The sequence below is a fragment of the Macrosteles quadrilineatus genome, unplaced genomic scaffold (genome assembly GCF_028750875.1).
Source record: "Macrosteles quadrilineatus isolate MER2022 unplaced genomic scaffold, UCM_ALF_1.0 Scaffold_17__1_contigs__length_3442018, whole genome shotgun sequence".
NCBI classification, from domain to species: Eukaryota; Metazoa; Arthropoda; class Insecta; order Hemiptera; family Cicadellidae; genus Macrosteles; species Macrosteles quadrilineatus.
Window position 1 is genome coordinate 2,334,817 of NW_026542610.1, and position 21,820 is coordinate 2,356,636.

Here is a 21,820-nt window from a genome sequence, read left to right on the forward strand (position 1 = left end):
AGCGTGATGTATACAACTTCATTACTTCACGAGTGGTGTAAAGTTGAAAAAACTGACTCGGTGAGGTAATGAAACCCATTTAAAAAACATTGAGTGCTTAACTTAAAAAATATACCTCTATGGAGCCAACGACGTTTAACGCTACAAATTAGCTGTGCGCTTGAATTTTATTTTTATGCTTTGAAGAATTTTCCTAACCTAGCTTTTGTTTGTAAATGAACGTTACTGTTAGAAGATGAGTGAAATGGATAATGAAAAATATTGTCCGTAACCTCCTGTATTTTGTCAGCTCAGGTAAAATCTTGTAGTTACACGTTACGCAAGACCGTGTTTACATCACTTAGGAAAATTATGCAACTCGCTTCCGCTCGTTGCACAACATTCACCTGCGTGATGTAAAAACGCTGTTACTACACTTGTAATGCAACTAGCTATTGTCTCTATGATGCATAGTTTCACAGGCAAGAAAAAGTATACATTTCATCCTTACACACCAGCAATTGTAACGCTTTCATTAAAAAACAAACAAAGATCAGTGACCCACTCATAAAGTGCTAATCGCCAAAAATTCGTGGAAATTAATACGAAATATAAGATGTCTTACATAGTGTTTAAGTTTTACTTTTGGTTAGGTTCGGTAAAAATATGGTGAATTGGAAAGAAATAGTAGGGAATATCAATTTAAATTATTGAATAATAACTGTGGTTCAAAATAAATATATTTTTTTTTAAGAACTGGCTCGAATATTATTTTGGGATTGGAATGTCTAGTTTCATTCATAATCAAAGCTAAGAAATGCTAAATTAGATCAGAAAAATATAAAGTAAACATTATGAAAACTAATACAAATAAACAAATTTACCGTTTTAAGTTATTTTATGCAAACGTTAATTTAAGAAGCAGTGAAACTATGATTATAGCTATTTGTATCTCAAACTGTGCCTAAATTTTATTTTTTTTTCTATAGCGTGCAACAAAAATTGCTTTAAGCTACCAGACACTAAAGGAATTTTTATTTGGATATAACTTTGTTTCTTACCTTCAGTTTTAATTAGTGATTAGTTAAAATTTAAACATTGCAATTCATTATACTTGGTGACAATAAAAACTACTACGAAACTAATATTTATAGATTGCTTCATACAAAGGAGATACTTGTAAAATCCTTTAAGGATCAACCATCCTTAAACATAGTCAGTACCATAGAATAACTAACATAAGTAGACTTCTCATCCCATTGTAAATTTTGAAGATCGCTTTTCCTGTCCAGTTCATGTCCGGTGACACTGACCGCTATTGTAGACGAAATTTTGTTTCTATTATTTTAGGGTTAATTACATGATTTTACTTTACTGTTTGGTTACATAACTAGGAGACGAGTTATTGTTTATAACAAGATTGTTTTATTTGGTCAAACAAGATTTTAAATTATTGAAATAACAATAAAAAATTTGTAAACAAAAAGGGCTCCTACAGTGCACCAGACGGAACAAACGATAAAATTGCCTTCAGTTGATCCATAAGGATTAGAAACCTACTATGGGATGCAACCTACTCCTCTTTACTTGTGGATTTTATAAAATTTACTTAAAATAGATAATAAAATTCCAATAAAGTTACAATAAGATATATTTAGGTTCTATAACTTATATTACAACAATCTCATGGATTTTGATTTTGGTCTAGGTTTTATAGATGGGCTAGGTAACAATTTGGAGAGCAATGATCTTAATCTAGGGACTGGTTCGTGCCGGGTATGAAATTCTGATAGGCTAATTAACTTAATTTAAGTTATACTATTGTAGGCTAAATAATATGATATAATAATGATAGTCAAAAATATTTAGGCTATAAGTTCTTAGTTTGAAAAAGTCACTTGAATTTAGTCTATTCACAATGGTGTGATGGTGGTTGGAAATTGATGATGGGTTTTAAAATGTTTATTGAAGTTGATATTACCAATTTCTGTTGAATAGTTATTATCTTCCTTCTTAATGTCTCTTTATAAGTTGTTATTTATATATGTTCTGAATGTTAATTTTACAGACTTTTGAATATTTAAATCACTGGACCACCAGCAAATAAGCACCCTTTTATATACTTTAGGGCAGGAAGGTGAAGGTCTTTTTGAAACATTTGGACTAGGTGAAGAAAAAGAGTTAAGTTATGAGGATGTAGTAAATGCCTTTGCGAGGTACTTAGGCCTTAAAAGAAATTTGGTCTACGAAAGAGCTAAATTTCTAAAACGTAGGCAAAGTGCAGGTGAACCGGTGGATGCTTTTGTCAATGACTTGCACAAACTCGCGGAATGTTGCGAGTTTGGACAGCTCAAGGACAGTTTGGTACGAGACTTAATTGTTATTGGTGTTCATAACCAAAACTTATCAGAGTCTCTACAATTAGACGAGTCATTGACCCTTCATAAGGCAATCACGAGAGTACGTCAAGCAGAAGCAATGTCTAAACAGCAAGCTGTAATTAGAGATAAACCATCCAGGGAAGATGTATTTGGGGTAAGTTCAAAACCTTTTGATAATAATAAACGTGTGGCTCAAACTACTAAAACATTTTCCTGTCGTCGCTGTGGAACAACTCATGGCCCTCGGGAATGTCCTGCTTTTGGAGAAAAGTGTTCCAAGTGCAAATTTCGTGGTCACTTTGCAAAATGTTGTCCAAACAAACCAAAGGAGGTAAAAGAGATTAAGGAAGTTGACTCAGACGATTCGATTGATTCAAAAAAAGGACATTTAGGTGAAGTAAACTTTAAGCAGGGTAAATGTCCGAGTGTAGTGGTAAAGGTAAATAGTCAACCAGTAGAGTTTAAGATGGACTCTGGGGCAGACGTTTCTGTTATGGGAAGTACACTTGCACTTGACCTCAAACTTGTAATCCGTCCAACCCATAAAGTTCTTTTTGGGCCGGGCCAGACTAAATTGACTGTTGTGGGTGTCTGTTCAGCTGAAATTATGTATGGCAATAAGCAAATATTAGAAGACATATATGTCTTGCCGTCCCAAAGTATACCTCTAATGAGTAGAAATTCATTGTTGAAACTGGAGTTACTTACGTTTAACGTTAATCTTGTTATTAATGTGTTGGTGAATCACTCCAGAATCAATATCCAAAAGTGTTTGAGGGCATGGGTAGAATGAATCATCCATACAAGATTAGGCTGCACGAAGATGCAAAACCTTATGCTATTATGTCACCGAGGAGGGTGGCTTTCTCACTCCACAAACAGGTTAAATATGAATTGGACAGGATGCTTGCTGATGGTGTAATAGAACCAGTAAATGAACCTACTGACTGGTGTTCTCCCGTAGTAGTGGTTCCAAGGAGTGATGGCAGAATTAGACTCTGTGTTGATTACACAAAATTGAACCAACATGTAAAAAGAGAATCGTTGCAGCTTCCATCAGTGGATGAGTCTCTAGCTAAGTTTGAAGGAGGTAAGCTTTTCACTAAGTTGGATGCTGCCAATGGATTCTGGCAGGTTCCACTTCACAGTGATTCATTTAAACTCACCACGTTCATTACACCATTCGGGCGATATTTCTTCAAGAGACTTCCGTTTGGAATCTGTTCTGGACCGGAGGTTTTCCAATTCCGACTGAGTCAAATGCTTTCAGATATCCCAGGCGTAGTGAATCAAGCGGATGATATCTTGATAATGGGGAAGACAGAAACAGAACATGACAGCAGAGTCAAACTGGTACTAAAGAGACTCTCAGAAAATGGTATCACGTTAAACAAAAACAAATGTAAGTTTGGAGTAGAAAGTGTGATTTTCCTCGGACACGTTGTCTCATCGCAGGGAGTCAGTATTGACCCAGAGAAGACTAAAGCTATTCTGGCCATGAAAAGCCCCCAGAGTATAACGGAGGTTCGACAGTTTTTGGGAATGATAAACCAATTAATGAAGTTCGTTTCTCATCTAGCTGAAAAAACAGCACCAATCAGAAGTCTCCTTAAAAAAGGAGTTGAATGGACTTGGGATGAGTCTCAAGAACAAGCTTTTAAGGAATTGAAGAAGGTTGTAGCTAATGATACTGTATTGGCCAACTACAACAGAGAAGCGAAAACCCGTGTAATGGCAGATTCGTCATCTTATGGTTTAGGGGCAGTGATCGAGCAGTTTGATGGAAAGGATTGGCGTCCATTAGCATTTGCATCGAGGACATTAACAGAAACAGAGTCAAGAAAAACTTTGACAACAGAAGAGGCGTCAAAGAACTTCCACCTTTAGCAGTAGGAGAGAGAGTCTGGGTTAAAGATATAAGTGCGAAAGGAACCATAAGAACAACAACCAATCTACCTCGATCCTACATAGTATCATTGAGTAATGGGAATGATGTAAGAAGAAACAGATGGCATCTCATTCCCCTACCAAGAAAAGAGAATGATGATTCTGACGATGTCTACCGTGGAAGGAGGGTGCAGCCAAACCACAATGATGGAATAAGAAGATCGAGCAGAACTATCATACCACCAATAAGATATGAGTAAATATAATGAGGAAGGGGAGATGTAGTGTCATTCATATGCCTTTGCATTTAACATATGTTTTATAATTTAGTTTGTTGTTGTGGTGATGATGACTCTTGTTGAATAATAAACACATTCTATTATAGACAACCTAATGCGTCTATGAGTGGGAAAAATTTGTATAAAACACTAAAAAACAAGTTCAGCTTTTGAAAAAAGATAAGATATTTACAAAATATTTTGATTATATCTAACTGCTGTGTACATCTTGAGTATTTCCATAATCTTTGAGTCGACTCTTATAAAATCATCGGAAATTATGACTGTTATTCGTTTTAAAATGACGCCTGTAATGCTTCATAATTGCTCGAATTCGAGCAACAGGTACACTAGTTTATATTTAATTGAATTTAAATACTTTTTTGAAAATACAGTAATTAATAAATATTGAAAGTAATTTAGTTACAATTCACATTTGAATACATTCATGTTTTATCTCAGGGACTATGTTTTATCTATGGTAGTACTAAGGTAGATGAATAAATCTACTTATGGAATAGTTTTGTTAAAAACAAAAACTGACCTATTTTAGCCTATATGTGTGTTTTCCATTATAATTTCGTAAGGTTATAATTTATTTCTTCAATAAAAAAACCTCCTTGTTATTTGTTATGTATTTTTCCCATACAATAATAATATATTTAATAAATTGTAAAACGTCAAATACGTCAAGTTGATGAATTACTACTGCGCTCGAGACTTTATTAGGCCATCAGTTATGTCTTCACAAATCTTTAACGTCATATGACTCGAGAGAATTAACATGAAAATAATCTTGTAAGGTAAATTAAAATGTTTTAGCGACAAATGTTTAAGTTTGCATTTATTATTAATAGCAATTTAGCATATTTGCATAATTGCAATTTAGCATATTTACATGATTGCATAAAACTGCGTATTAACATTGCAATTCATTACTATAGTTCGGCCGCTTAGAAAACGACCTGCGCGCTAATGCTAAACCAATGCTGGAGGAGGTCGCTTTCTAAGCGGCCGAACTATAATTAAATCTACAAACGCAAGATTTAATAATATTGCTTCTTTGTAGTTATATTTTTTTCCAATTTGACAAATTTACTAACTTCATACGTAGCTGTTAACTCTTTACGGAACATACTGTATTAGGGTCGTAAAAAACAAACCTAAAGTTCTCATTGAACCTAATAATTATTAATTATAAAAAGTGGATAATCCTTGAACAGGTCGATGTTAGACTAGTAACCAGACCAGGGTTTCAACCGTTCTCTTTTAAAACTTAAAAAATGCCATTGGCGTAAAACACACGAAATTAAAATAAATATGAAATACGTATACCACGTTTTTCCAGAAGAGTTGATAGTTAGAAAACGACTTAAAAATTATAAGTAATTTAAAGAATACTGATCCTTAACTTTGCCAATGTTTATGTGCCCAACCATAAATAATTAACTACAATTTACAACTGCATGTATAAGTTTACAAGCTGGGCTGTATCCCGTATTGAAATTAAATACTGCATGGAAAATGAGGCTTGTATGGGGCGATGACAAAGTATTGCATCTGACATCAGTAATGAGTCTGTATATTGGAAAGCCATAAAACAACATAACGACAGACATTAGTGGCGAGGCAGCGTGTTGCTGGGGGCATTAGTGAGGCAGACGATTGTTTCATTTAAAATACTGTACATCCATAATCATTGTTTAATATTTGGATTTGGTATAATAAACTCTTCTAATATGAAATAAAGGTTGATATTGTTTGTTATAAAAAGAGTTCCGAAAAATATTTCTTTAGGAATTTGTGTAAATATCAATTATATAATGTTTAATAGCATGTTTAATGATTTAAAAAAATGAGTGTATGGATATGATTGTATTCTTTATGGGACTTTAATGCTACTCTTAAGCTACTTTTAAACTACTAGGAGTTTAAAGTATAGGTACTTTTTGTTTAATACATGGTTCACAATAAAAATTAATACTTTATTTACCTTAGGGAGTCAACAATCGAAAGGTTTTTCACGTTAAGAGCTTTGGAAAAATGAGATTTAGTAAAATTTATCCGTCTTATATTTAAAGAATTTTAAACAATCGTTTCACCCACTTAAATGTCCAAGCAAATGATAAAAGATGTCTACAGGATTTAAAATACCAGTTGGTAGATATCAACGTCTCCTCTGACAATGATTTATGCAATCAAGATTGTTTAAGTAATTTGACGTTTGACACACCAATCTTCTGGATTGCTAAATATTTAAGCATTTGAGTGGATTGAGCTTTATTAGGTTCAGGCAGTATGCTACTTGTTCTCCTTTATACATTGTTAACATTTTGAATCAAGTAATTATACACTTAAACTGTAAATATATATTTGAATGGGGTTTTAGAAATGTTTTGTTATAAAGTCACCAAAGATAATACCAATGTTCATTTGATTTTAAAGAAACAAAATAAATTCCTTTTGGTAGAAAAAAGGAAGTTTATTTGTGGACAAAAAAAATTTTCTGAGATTTTATATAAGTATTTTTTTACAATTCAGTAGTTCAACCTTTATATTTTTCTTATTATTTTTTCAATAGATGTGCAGATTTGTATATAGCTAATAAAAAATCACGAACATTAAATAAAGATTTAAACTGGACTACAGCTTTAAAAATATTTTAAATAATACAGGGTTCAGCAAAAAAACGGTTCGCCGGAAGACTGCCCCCCGGAAAACTACCCCCCCCCCCCCAAACAGGTTCCTACGTCATATTGACGTCAGAGACCGGGGAAGGGAAGTTTTCCAGTCACGGACACTCAAATTTAGTTGTCAAACAATTCTAATCTAATCTAACCTAACCAACCAAACTTGCTGTAACATTTCGAAAATCGGTTTTATATTAACCACATGCCTTTTCTATTATCCAATGGAATTACTCGAATTTAAATTAAAATTACATAGCATGATTTGTCTAGGGGGCGTAGTATTCCAGTTGTGGACACGGCTTCCAAAACTAGATCTATTTTTCGCAGCGCACTGTTCATCGACAGGTCGTCTTAGGGAGATGGAGGTAGGCTCGTTGGTGAGCTTATTCAATGCCATTTACACGTGTTTGTTATCGAGTCTTTTCAAAAAGCAATGATTCAGTCATTGCAACTCCATGCATTTCCATGCATTGTTTGAATTAGGTCGATATGGAGAGGTTCCAGTGCAATTATCCGTATGGATAATCAACAAAACTGAACAGAATAATACACATTAATCTTAAGGGATAAGGATTAATATCGAACCTCAAAATAAGTGTAACTGAGCGGTCAGACATGTTCTAAGCAGATGTTTGTATTCGAGCTGGCATACGAGGACTGTTTTCCACAGCAGCAAGGACTTTATCGAATGTTAGTTGACGTCCGATCTGACTTTGGACTGCTTATCAGCTTCTTTTTAAACTCGGGAGCCATTGTTCTAAAGTTTGTAACCCACCACATGATTGTGCCACCTGACGGAATCGACGTCACCCTAATTTAAAAAAAAAAAATCACCGAACTGCCACTGAGTTGCAATGACTGAATCATTAACTTTTAAATTCAACTCGACAACAAACGCACGATGCTTAGGTGACAACTGCTCTATGACTAAAGATAATGGCATCATGTAGGCTCTCCACCGAAGCTAACCCCACCACTCTCAGACGACCTTTTTTTCTAAACAGTGTGCTACACAAAATATATAGTTTTTTTTTTGCCACATCCTGTATAAAAATATTATTAAATGTTAAATTACCTTCATTTTTTATCGTAATTGTATTCAGTATTTTTGTATGTTCATGTGTTCATGTGTTCATGTGTATTTAAAGGGATTTTTTTGAAACATGGCATTATCACAATATATAGACAGTTGATTCCCTCTTTTCACTTACATTCATATTCTCTAAAAAATACCAAGTTAAAAATAAATACTACGTTGATCGATCATAGTTTTCAATAGATTCATTCAACAATAAAATATGGTCAAGTGGTAAGACAATTTCAAAATTTACAATAATCAAACTAAACCTCGGACGGACTCCTTCACAAAGAAAGCTTTAAATTGTAATCAATTTGTAGTGTTCAAGTAAAACGAGCAGCGAGCACTCCAACTAATGGAAACAGATGGTCTCTCCTGAGTAGCTTTTAAATGATAGAAGTACTTTGCAAATATCGTTCATCCTGCAAAAATCCAATTACGGTACAATTAATATTTCCATTCATGTAAATATGTAAACACGTGTGTATCGGATATACTTAGTGTGTCATAGCAATGAAACGTTAGTTTTAATTTATACGTAAAATAAACTAACGACATGTAAAAAATGAGATCAAGAACAAGAACATCACATATAGTGATAAAAATATCACTATTTTTATAATCTTGGTATAAATCATTTTGTAGTTATCAAACTAGTTGAAAGACTATGTATGTTTTAAATAAAAAAGGTAAATGTGGTTTATTTGTTAACGGCTAAATAAATCAGTACAAGTGATCTCGTTTGATAACAAAATTAAAATTAAATTTATTTTTGCTCTATGCATTACGTCCGATTTTTGAGGACTTCACGTTTTAAGGATACAGTATAAAGTATCTACTAAACCATACAACTTCAGGATATGGTTATCAATTATTATGTGGTACACGATTTTGATGCCCACTAACTTTGTGCTAAGCTTTTTAGCTCTATCTGTATTTTCTTTTATATTTTACCGTCCAGAGACTTTCTTCTATTCCGCATAGGTTAAACAAGTGGTTTACATTAGTTTGGCCGGCCCAAGTTTTGGTTCCGAATACATCGCCCCCCCCCCCTCCCCCCATGCACCAGTTAAAGTGAGATTAAAGAGAAACCACAGCGTGCGATGACTAGATACAGCCCACATATTTAGTCATTCTAAATAAAAAAGCTGCTCATGCAAATTACATATACAGATTTAAAAAATAAAAGACATAAGAGTGTACTAAAAATTATACCTTGAATCGCAACCAAAAACTATTTAATAAAATTATAATAAACATTTTAAATTAGATAACATGCGGAATATTTTTTAAATGGCAATAAGGAAATAAATGGAAGTAGGTACTCTGTCAAATCGTAAAAGCCTTTAAAAGCTAAGTAAATTGCAGACTGCATTACTGCTTTCACCTAATTTTCAGCTTCTTATTCAGTTTTCAATTTAGTACATTTTACGTTTAAGAATTAGAACGTTTAACTTAATTTGAGTAATTGGAATTCGTTAGCCTTTAAATTATATTCAAAAAATTTCTAACAATAATGAAGTGGTAAGCGGATTTTTTTACTACTTTGAGAAATTATGTCCTTTTAGGGTCAATGTTCTTCATGATATATCAGATATGGCGTAACCCACAAATATTTATTGCGATGTTATAATTGAAATATTTCAACGCGTTTAATGCACCGAGTAACCTTGTAACTCCTTTGTATGTGGAATTATATAACGGAAATGTAACTTATTTCTATTTTGTAATTATATGATAAATTTATATTTCACTCTTAAAAGATAAACTATATTTTAATATTTTAAAATTTGGGCTGTAATTTATAGAATTAAAAATACTTTTTGTTAAAAATGCGTCCCGTAGAATAATCATGTCTGTAGTAGCATCGTGATGAAAGATAAACGAAGATTAGCTTAGCCCGTTGTGGCATTTGTCACACGTTCGGATGCCATTCGCTTGGTCACTCGGACTATACCATTGTTTAATTCAACGGTACATGTATAGAATATTATTTTCATCACTACCTATAGATAATTGCAGATTTAACTTGTCCCTATACATAAAATACATCAAAGACAGCGAAAACAGCTGTTTGTTGACCATACAGATGAAAGTTATACAGTGTGAAAGTAATGGGCTCATATATTGACTGTAAAAATTAATATGTGTATCTTCTGACAGGTTGCCTGGATCCACATCGATCGTCAGATGATCCTCACCATCCACAGACACGTCATATCCAGGGTACCCAGGTTCAGTGTATCTCATGACAACCAGAAGACTTGGCTGCTTCACGTCAGCGGCGTTCAGCAAGAAGACAGAGGCTTCTACATGTGTCAAGTCAACACAAACCCGATGATCAGCCAAGTTGGGTTCTTGCAGGTTGTTGGTAGGTATTGTTTAAATAAAAACGCTACAAAGATTTTTGTACTAAAGCGTCTTATGGGAATCGTAGAGACCGAATGATGCAAATAGTACTTAGCAGTTATATTTACTGCATACGAACCAAGATGTGAATCCTACGAAAAACTTAAGAACGTGCTAAGTGCAACTGAAAGTTTCTATTAATGACTTACCATATCTTCTTTACCTTAATGGCTAATTATGCTAAACAGGAGTAAAATATGTTTACCAACTGTACAATACCTTTCACCCTGGTTAAAATAAGCTGGACAGACAAACGATTCAGTAGTAGTTTACACGATGTTCACGTAAAGATCTCTTTCTTTATGACACCTTGAGTGCCTTAAAACTCATACCAAACAAAAAAACTATTAATTGTCATATCATCTAAAGAGGATACTGAGACAATTAATTCTTAAAACTTGTTAAGTTATAACGTTACACTATCGATAAATGTACCTTCCAAGCCAACACTTTCAGTATGGTCCTGGTTGTAAATTGAAGAGACATTTAAAAAAAAAAAGTGTTTACAGCATTCAAGCAGTTGTTACTAGAATGCACGTTCTGGATCGGGTTTTGAATATAAAGTGGTTATATTAGTTACTAAATTTTTTGCTAAAAGAGAACTGTTATTTTATTTATTTTATATGCTTTTAAATTTCCCATAAAACTATTATATCGTTATACATTGTTATAAAAATAAATTGAATACTCAACCCCGATGATGTATTCTGAAATAAAAAATATATATTTTTAAGGCTATTGATTAGTAAAAAAAATACATAATCAATTTATGCATCTTCTGAGCACGATTGTTAACTAGATTACTCATTTTGAGGGTATTAGAATATTTTTTTAACCGCGATGTTTCAAATGTTATAAATTACACAATAACTTAATAAATTGTTATGTGGAACTGATTCAAAACCACACAACACTGATATTTTCTAACATTTCCCACAACCAGCTTGTCCTTTAACTCAGGGGTATTTATTTTACCTTTCAGTCCCCCCGAACATCATTGACGAGCACAGTACGGCGTCTTCAGTAGCAGTGAGGGAGAATCAGAACATCAGTCTAACCTGTAGGGCTAAGGGATTCCCTGCACCAAAGATAATGTGGAGAAGAGAGGATGGGAGCAGCATGATCATAGACCGTAGGAAAAAAGGTACATGTAAATAGTACGGTCATGATAGAAAACAAGGTATTTATATAAAAGAGTTCCAGTGATATATATCCTTCTCCGGAATAAATTTCAATAATATTATCTTCAATTATAATTAACCTTTAAATATAACAATACAAGTGTCAAAAGTATCAATAGGTAAAATATCTAACTACATTAAATTTAGGAATTTTCAAAATTTTTGTTGTATTAGAATTTCAGTTACTTTTCATTGATTTGCAGAAATAAAATGATATCATTGTTTTTTTTTTCAATAAAAAAAACATAAAGACGACATACGTTAATATAAACACCTACTGCATTAAAGCTTATATCAATACCGTATATGAAAACATATCCTTACTTATTAGAAAGAGAAAGAATTAAAATACGAAATGGAATGAAAGCATATTCATTTGGAAAAACTGAAAACCTGGTTATCGACTATACATATTGATATATAGCGTAGGGTCTTTGAAAAACTAAACCTTTCTTGAGATGGTTGTATCAGTCAATACATGAACATCTATATATATAAAAGGCAAAGCCCTCACTGACTGACTGACTGACTGACTGACTGACTGACTCACTCACTCACTCATCACTAATTCTCCCACTTCCCATTTACCTAGGAGGCTGAAATTTGGTAAACTGACTCTTTAGGCATTAAATAGGAAAACTAAGTAGTTTTTATTCTGATCGGACTCTCGGGCTCCGCCCCAGTGGCTCTGGAGTTTCCCATGTTAACCTTATGAGTACTCAAATTTAAATGGAATTAATGAATCTTAACAGCTGTTTCAATTAAACAAGTTGGTTCTGTTCTATGATGTGCAATAGCATTAAAGTTACAAGGATTACCAACAGGGTGCAGCACTATAATTCTTTTTTATTTATAACAACAGCTAATTTCCAACCAAAAGGTGAGTGAGCGTAGCGAACGAACTTCAACCTGGAGGCGAGTTAGCGTAGCGAACGAGCTAACCTGAAGGCAAGTGAGCGCAGCGAACGAGCTCCAACCTAAAAGTGAGTGAGAGTAGCGAACGAACTTCAACCAGGACGTGATTGAACCATTCAAACGAGCTTATCTTGAAAATTAAGAAGTTAAACGGGGCAAAGCCCGCGGGTACAGCTAGTCTTTAATAAGAATCAAATCGTTTTAAGTGCAAACGCCTTTATATTTTATTGTAAACTGCCCACAGGTTGGATTTAATAACGATAATGATATAATTGGTGAAGTCTGATTCGCTTGATAAACAATCATACAAACATGTACGTGTATTGATAGACATATGCGAACTACTTTTTTAGATTTTTCCATAACAAATAATATTTAAAATCTTGTAATGAAGAAGAAAATAATGGACGTTCAAAAATGTGTTTAATTTTGGCACCTTAACGAGACTCATGTAAGGTCTTAGATCCAATTATAATTCCATTAAATTGGTTCAATAATACGATATATGTTTTTTATGTTCTAGTGAATGTATTTGACGGAGACTACTTGAACTTGACAAGAATTTCCCGGACAGAGATGGGAGCCTATCTGTGTATAGCAACTAACGGAGTACCACCGTCTGTCAGCAAGAGAATTATAGTAGATGTTGAGTGTGAGTAGTAAGGAGTATCTTTTATTTGTCTCTATGGCTTGGTTTTATATCATTCTTCTGGACATAATTGACAATTAGTTTTCTTGATAGAGCTCATTATATAGAGCTCATTATACTTATAATCGATATCATCAAACAAAAAAACGGTGTAAGGTGCAAATAGGCAAACATCAATATACAAAATAAAAAAAACAATTAGACACGAAATAAAGAATAAACAAAGTACAACACATTATTAACGTATTATTATGCCTAGTAAAGTATAACAAATTATTTATAAGATTTTTGAGGACAATAAAGGGCAAAATGTAAATGTGTAAAATTACGAGAATAATTTGCTAGCCACTTAAGATTTGCAAAAGTGATCTAGTAAAAAAATAAGAATCGAAAACTGAATGTCAAATCTTTGGATACGTAATTTTACAATTTTTTTTACCGATTCATAATAAAACCAACCCATGGAAACTGCAATAGCTTTTCCAATAGAAATAAACTGATAATCCAACGAACTCAATTTGTAGTAGTGTTTATCGACTGGATTCTTGTAGTATATAATGTAGAGGCTTAAATAAATATTTATTTTTTTATACTCAGCGGTCTACTGTATTAATCATACTGGAGGCCCGAGTGTGAATTGCATCTATTTCCTGTAATTTATTTACTAACGGACAAACCATTACAAACTAAAATTTTTTGTGATACAACTATTGAGTTAATAAGTAATGACTAATAATAAAAGTTCAAAAAGTAATAAAAATAACAATAAATAATAACAAAATAAATAACAATGAAGTAACAATAAGGACGAAGATAACAATAAAGAGCAACGAGGACAACAAAATATAAAAAGGATTTAGCAAATTTAATAAGAGATTAGTCTTGTCTTGACATTTGTAATGTCAGCTAAGTGGCAAAAACATAACTTCACGATTACAAACCCAGGTTTAGCTGCAATCTTAAGAAAATTTTGGATATTAAATTGTCATGTATTTCAGATGAGGAGAAATAACCCATTAGTATACCAAAGTATAACTTCTAACGAATTCCAATTAAAATGTGCTCAAAATTAACAAATTAATTTTAATAAATATATACAAATAAAAACCCAGCTTAAAATGTAATTCAAAGACTGCGGTAAGATTACCGCAATATACATTAAAAAAACACATGGTTAACTTTATCGATAAACAACCCCTTTTTCCTCAGTTTCCCCTATGATTTGGGTACCTAACCAGCTGGTGGGGGCTCCAGTTGGTACCAGCGTCACCATAGATTGTCACATCGAGGCGTTCCCGCGGGCCATCAGCTACTGGGTGTACGACAACGTGATGCTCCTGCCTACGTCCAAGTATGGCACAGAAACTTCAGAGAACAGCTACAGATCTCACATGAAACTAACAGTCAACAACCTTCAGCCGAGGGACTTTGGGACATACAGATGCATCAGCAAGAACTCTTTAGGGGAGACGGAAGGATCCATCAGGCTGTATGGTGAGTTAAAATTCACAATCGGAACATTCTTCTATGTGAATTTAAAAATATAATAATTAATTTACCTAAATTTGTAAAACTGATACCCTTTTCATCAAAGTTACTCCTGCTAGATTTAGGACTACAGACGTTATTCACTATACATATATTTTAAATAAAATAACATATATTTATACGTACCGCATCGTGATGTGTCCGTACATTTACTGTTCAATGAATTTACTCTATTGTAAATTGGAAATATTTTAATAATAAAAAATGCTAACTAGGCTTATATTATTTTTTCCAGAAATACCACAACCGTCAGTAGCACCCAAAAGCGTTGAACAAAAAACTACAACCAAAGAAGGTAATACTATTCTAGTTTATAAGAAGTTTGAAATGTAAAAATTTCTTTATCTGGTACAGTGTAATACAAAACTTAAATTAAAGAAAAATTATTTTAGCTTTTGTTATTTAAGAAATATTAGCTATGCAAAGAAAATGAGGCAATATATTGACAAATTAAGACAACTAGTGTATACTTATATTATGCATATTGTTAAACAGCTCTCCGTATTTTTTTTCCAAAGGGAGACATTTACAAAGTTTTTGAAATACAGGGTGATTCAAAAAGGACTTTACAACTTTAAAAATTCATATAAATCTTATTAAACAAGGTACAGAGCTGGTTTTGGTGTTGTTTTAAAGGAAAAAAACTTCAAGTTTTTTTACCTTAAACTAAAGATGTTCTATGTGACTTCCGTTGGATTTGGGGAAAATAATTATTTAGGTATGAAAAAATAGTGAAAACCGTTAAAAATTTGAGAGAAGTTTACAAAGTTTTGAAAGTAGGGCGTTTTTTGACGGTGAAGGAGTGCGATTTTCGAAAAACGCACAATTAATGTCTTGTAGGAAATTTGATTTCGAACCTACGTTTTTTCCTCAAATCTTTTTTAGCTCTTACCGTTTTCGAGCTATAGCCGTTTGAAGAAAAAAAACGTGTTTTGTCGTTTTCAGAGGTTCGCCATTTTGGATTTTTTGGGGGTTAAAATTTGAAAATGCGACTTTTTGGAATTTTATAGGGGGTTTGGACCAGTAACTACAAGTGTGCGAAATTTCAACTCCCTAGCACATCTAGAAGTGGGTGTATCGCACTCCTTCACAATCAAAAAAACGCCCTACTTTCAAAATTTTGTAAATTCCTCTCAAATTTTTAACGGTTTTCACTATTTTTTCATACCTAAATAATTATTTTCCCCAAATCCAACGGAAGTCACATAGAACATCTTTAGTTTAAGGTAAAAAAAACTTGAAGTGTTTTTCTTTAAAACAACACCAAAACCAGCTCTGTACCTTGTTTAATAAGATTTATATGAATTTTCAAAGTTGTAAAGTCCTTTTTGAATCACCCTGTACAATCACATACAACATGTTATTAATTAAAACTATTTGTAAAGAATCCAAAAACTCAAAGACATAGCGATTATATAATGACTCAAAGCTGTTTCAAACTCACAAAATGATAAGAATTTGTTTATTTTTAATTCCAACACTGTGCATGTTTAATTAAACACAGCGAAATTAAAGACCACTTCTGTATTCATTAACACCAAATGAAACAAGTGATAAAAAATAACGACATTGTTTCAGTCGAGAGGCAAGTGGCTTCAAACGACACAAAGCAATCTCAGCTTGGAGTCACCCCTAAATCGTTCACCCCCGCTCAGTTCAACATAGAGGAAGTTCTTCCCCCACGAGACCTGCCCCCGCCCCCCCACAACCAGCTCTCCGCCTCAGGTAGGCCTAGATTGCCACTGGATAGCTTTTATTTCCCCAGGGACTCATCAAGTTCCCCCTCCCATTTCATTGAACAATCAGGCCCAAAACAGCGAGTTTCTTTTGTACCCTGGTGTTATTGAGTGGTAAAGGAAGTTACCTTTACATAGAACGTTATAACATAGAAAAATATTCAAAGATATGTTTGTGAGCTTATGGTAAACTTTTAATTGTTATTGAGTGACAAAACTATGTTGTTGAAAAGATTATTTCTGATATATTGCATAAAAAAAAATATGCAAACTTGGGTTGGGCACTAGGGAAGTTTGAGTGTCAACATTCTTTTTTGCCGATTGTGATGGAGTATATCTGTATTAATCTCTTACGTAAATAAACTCATCATCGCTAAAAATTAACTTCGAACGTACCAAAAGTATCATATTAATTTCTGCTATAAAGTGTACTAGCAGATATTTACATATTCTAAATATGTGTAGATGAGTGAGAAAAAAAATAAATGAACATATTAAACATACTACCTCAAAATATTGCAAAAGATATATTTATTTTTCAACCGTAAACTACAAAAACTGCATTTCAACACGAAAGGTTAAAGCAAAAGAAATTATGGGAAATACAGAGGGTGTAAAGAAACAGGAACATTATAAATTAATCGTTCAAATCCCTCATTACATAATTAATTACATATTTTATTAAACATTCAATCCCTTTTCGTATGAGCATGTTTGGAGGTGATATCCAACCAATACGACAGGTATTGCTGCTTTATTTAAGCTATACACAGTTTGATGCTTCTTCAATGTAATTGAAATTTAATAAAAAGGGGAAAAGGCTCTGGAACTCTGCAGCCTGTTAGGCTGCATTTTCTTGATATTTTAAGTATCTCTATTTAGTCTACAGTCTATAAAAGAGACGAGATTATAGGGAAATGCTTACTGAAATTTACACCTGTTACAAATAACGTAAATGCCTTGAGAAATTTGATTGCAAAATTTCTAATTTGGTGATTCTGTAGAGACAGCTGACATAAGGCAATTGATAGAAACCTATCTTAGAATAAAACTTTTAAGTAATCTTAAACCTCAACTTAGTTTTATATCCACCATTAAGTTCATGTTTCCTATATAAATTATACCGAGGAAATATTCAAGAAACTGATTTTAATAATATTTGTTAACGAAATCAAAAAGATTACATATTGATTAAATATTTTTCAGATTGCGGCCACACCAACAAAGCAGAGTTCTGGAGGCTTTTACTACAGATAACAACTTTAACAATCATCACATCGTGTTACTGATTTAGTTTGTTACGTTTTTAATTATAAAGTGTATGTGATCAAGCTGTAAATTCATCATTTGTACATACAATGTACATTCTGTAAATAAGGAAATTGTCAATATGACACTAACGATATATCAAGCTCACAATTATATGTAAATAATTGAGTAGTAAATTTGTAAACTGTTAATTAGTAGAGCGTTTATAAATTATTGGCTTAGGTAAATTAACGTTCCTATTAAAACACTATGAAATAAATGATCATTACTTAACGTGACTATTGATTGTGTAGAAGTAAAGGATTTGTAATATATATATTATTTTAAATATTACCTTTGTGAAAAGAGTAATTAAAGTATTTACATGTTACTTAATTGTCACTTAAAGCATTAGTAGTTCAAATAGGTTTATTAACAAATTCTTTGTAAAGGACAGCACATTGTGATTTAAAACATCTACTTACGATTTAACTAACATTTACTCGTATGAACAACACAATAAGGCGAAGTATCTTAATTTTGAAAAAAAAAATAAAACAAAAATTAAAATGAGGGAATTATAACGAAGATATGATGTAGAAAACAGATCGTTTATAAGAAATAATCCTATTGTTACCTATTGTATTTTATAGGTTTATATTTTGAACTTTTAAACGATTGCAAATTTTGTTATGTGTTTTTACCTTAAAATGGAATATCGTAATTTTTGTGTGAAAATTTCATAGTTGTCTACTTAAATTTATTATGATTCTTGAGTTTTGTTTTTATTAAAACGAAACATATATTAAATAGTAGTAATACCGAACCATTTTTCCTATCAATTGTTGTTCGATGAAATAGTAATTGTTTTCACATGACATAATCGTTCACAGAAAATCTTTATATTTTGTTAGCATTGTTAAAAAGCATAAAGTTACATAAAAACGCTCTAAGAATTATTAAATGTACTGCACATTACTTTTATCTATAATATTTACAATACCTATTGTATATAGGTCACCCAAGTTTATCTACTCCAGCTATAACTATGCCAACACCTAACTTTATTTTACCAATACTTTCCTACGATTCGTTGCATGATAAAGAGTTTCAATGATCATGAAAATCTATTTATTGTTCATAAGTGTACAAATGCAGTTATAGGCTAAGGTGCGTAATATTTTGTGTTAATTTAGTGCAATAATTGTTATTGAATTAATAAAATCTTTAACATTGAGGGTCATTAATTTTAATGCACCTTTTACAAGTCCCTGTGTTGGAAAAACGAGTAATATTTGACGGAAGGCGTTTGTTTGAATAAAATAAGTAATGTTTGAAAAATACAAAGAACTAATATTGTCATCATCTATTGTAATTTGTCATGTTTTCGGACAGTATATAATATACAATATGAGTAAACTTTGATAAAATTGACACAATTTAAGCATACAACTATTTAAAAAGTGTATTTGAGAACTAGGTTAATCATACAAATCCTTTGACATTGACTACTGTGCAATGTTCTCTATGAGTTGAAATACATTCTTCATTTGTATCTTAATTCGATTTAAAAAGATTATGATTCTGACAATTCTCACTTATTATGAAAAAGTATTGTGAACTTTAATTTAATATTTTTTTTAAATATTTTTAACAAATCAATTTTTGGAATAAATATTTTCGAATGTTACTACTAATTACTTTTAAACTGCGAACTTTACTTTTAAAGTGTGTTAATATATTATTAAACCTAAACTGCTTTAAGTAATCTTATATATTTGATCTGTTCAGAGTGATTATGCAAGAAAATTGTAAAACTGTGTCGAGAGAAATAACTTAGCCATTTCAAAATTTATCGAAGCCATTGTCTTTTCATTGTTTTATATTACAACCTGAAACCTATTTTGATTCATTTACTTAATCTTCTGTATCTCAAGTAAGGCGTTAGAGAAAGATCAGAAGAGAAGTTTTGTAAAGTCACAATACAAAGGGAGAAGGGACAGATTTTGGACTGTCAAGTAGGACTTTGGATTGCCTTTAGATTTCAGCTTATTTAAATTTAAGATCAGTTTGCAATCCGATAGTGACAAAGACACAAATGATTAATTGATCAAACACCGGAAAGTCGTTCAGGCTGTAAAAATGTTTTATCCTTTGAATAAGAAGTTAAACATTATAAACATATTCTTATAGAATATACTCTGCGTATAGTATTTTCGGTATTCTTCCCCATAAAACCATAATAATTTCAAACCGTAGGCATGATTATTTGATTAGATGAACTTATAACCAGTCAAACAAAATTAAAAGCAATTTTTAAAATTTAGTTGTTATTCGTCTGTCCGGTGCCTGATGCCGTTAAAATGTTTAAACATGTTTGCCACATTCATATTTACATCAGTACAGTTGTTTTATCTCGTAGAATAAAATATATTTATTTAAGATATTTCCTCTAAATCAGTTCAAAATAAATTTATATAATATTACTTATCCGTCCTAATAAATGTACAATGCATAAGTTATCTTGCATATATGATATAAAATGAGAAGTTATTTAAAAAAATATAAACGTCATGTTACTATGCAATCTATTCTATATTTGGCATATAAAATCTTTTAACACTACAAATTGAACTGAAATTGTTTCAAACATTGTTGTAAATATAATGGAAAATCCCCTTTTTTGAAATTTCAGCACATGCAAAGTTATTGCTAGACCAGAAACGGTTAACATTAAAAGTCAAGCTTAGCTCACAATTTACTATATGACACTAAAATAATTATAAATGCTAAACTGATTTTGTTACTTAACAACATGAAAATGGGCTTCATGGAAAATGGCATTTTACCGTACTATATTACCATTAACTCAACTCTGTAAAACGTTTCTGAGCAATAGTAATGTTGAAAAGTAAAACAAAACTGAAATTGTTGAGGGCTAGGCCAAGCATTTCCTACGTACCCATGGATAGTGGAAACTCCATCTTGAGCAGAACAACAAGTCTGGATGATGGTAAAACGGCTCTATCGTCTAGCGGAAACTTTTTCAACAAGATACCTCGGCCGGAAATCCAGAGTACATTTTATGAAATTTTCAGAAATTTCCTGAAAACAATTACAGAATTAACCAGAGTCCTGCCCTGACTAAAAAAAACGCTCTATAATTAAAGAAAAATATTTTGGTAATATCTTAACTTTACCGATGGGTTAGGCCTTTTTATACTAAAAAATATCAAATTATAAATTACGTGTACGTGATTTGTAATGCAAGCTCGACAATTTCAACATCCTGTCGGAAAATGATTTAAGCAATCTAGATTGTAGAAGTGATTTGACGTTTAACAGACAAGCTTTCTGGATTGTTAAATATTAACATTTGAGGGAACAGAGCTTTATTAGGTGTATACACTATTAATCTTGCTGTTATATGTATTAAGTTTCATAACATATAAAATCGATTAACCACAATTTTTGTTGATTAACTATATAAAGAAGATACAGTATAATAGATTCCTTTTGTACTATTTCAAATATGGTTTGAAGAATATTAATTTATATTTATTTGTGTTAAAGATATAGCTGCTAAAAAACCTTCGAAGGACAAAATAAAAGGTATCAGCAATTAGACACATGCTTTATCTCTTAAGTATGTAAACAACCTTTCTTATGTGTGGTAGGAGTAACTATATCTTATAGCTTTGAGCTAAAATTTTACAGCAATAGGGGTTTGCACTATTTTAGACCATAAGAACATAACATACACATTTTTATCAAAACCGGCTATTTTTAAAAAATCTGAAAAAATATTCCATTTTTATTGAGTTTTTTTATGAGACAGTAA

General features: G+C 32.1%; 1 protein-coding gene across 1 annotated transcript in view; it reads left to right on the forward strand.

Moving 5' to 3' along the window:
- Positions 1 to 18,502, forward strand: part of LOC129005230 (lachesin-like) — a 174,171-nt gene extending 155,669 nt beyond the window's left edge. Inside the window, exons 3-9 of the mRNA XM_054434066.1 lie at positions 10,457 to 10,664; positions 11,685 to 11,846; positions 13,322 to 13,450; positions 14,657 to 14,941; positions 15,231 to 15,290; positions 16,574 to 16,720; positions 17,938 to 18,502. Coding sequence (XP_054290041.1) covers positions 10,457 to 10,664; positions 11,685 to 11,846; positions 13,322 to 13,450; positions 14,657 to 14,941; positions 15,231 to 15,290; positions 16,574 to 16,720; positions 17,938 to 18,020 — 1,074 coding nt within the window. The 3' untranslated portion in view covers positions 18,021 to 18,502. The remainder of the gene's footprint in view (positions 1 to 10,456; positions 10,665 to 11,684; positions 11,847 to 13,321; positions 13,451 to 14,656; positions 14,942 to 15,230; positions 15,291 to 16,573; positions 16,721 to 17,937) is intronic.
- Positions 18,503 to 21,820: the final 3,318 nt, after the last annotated feature.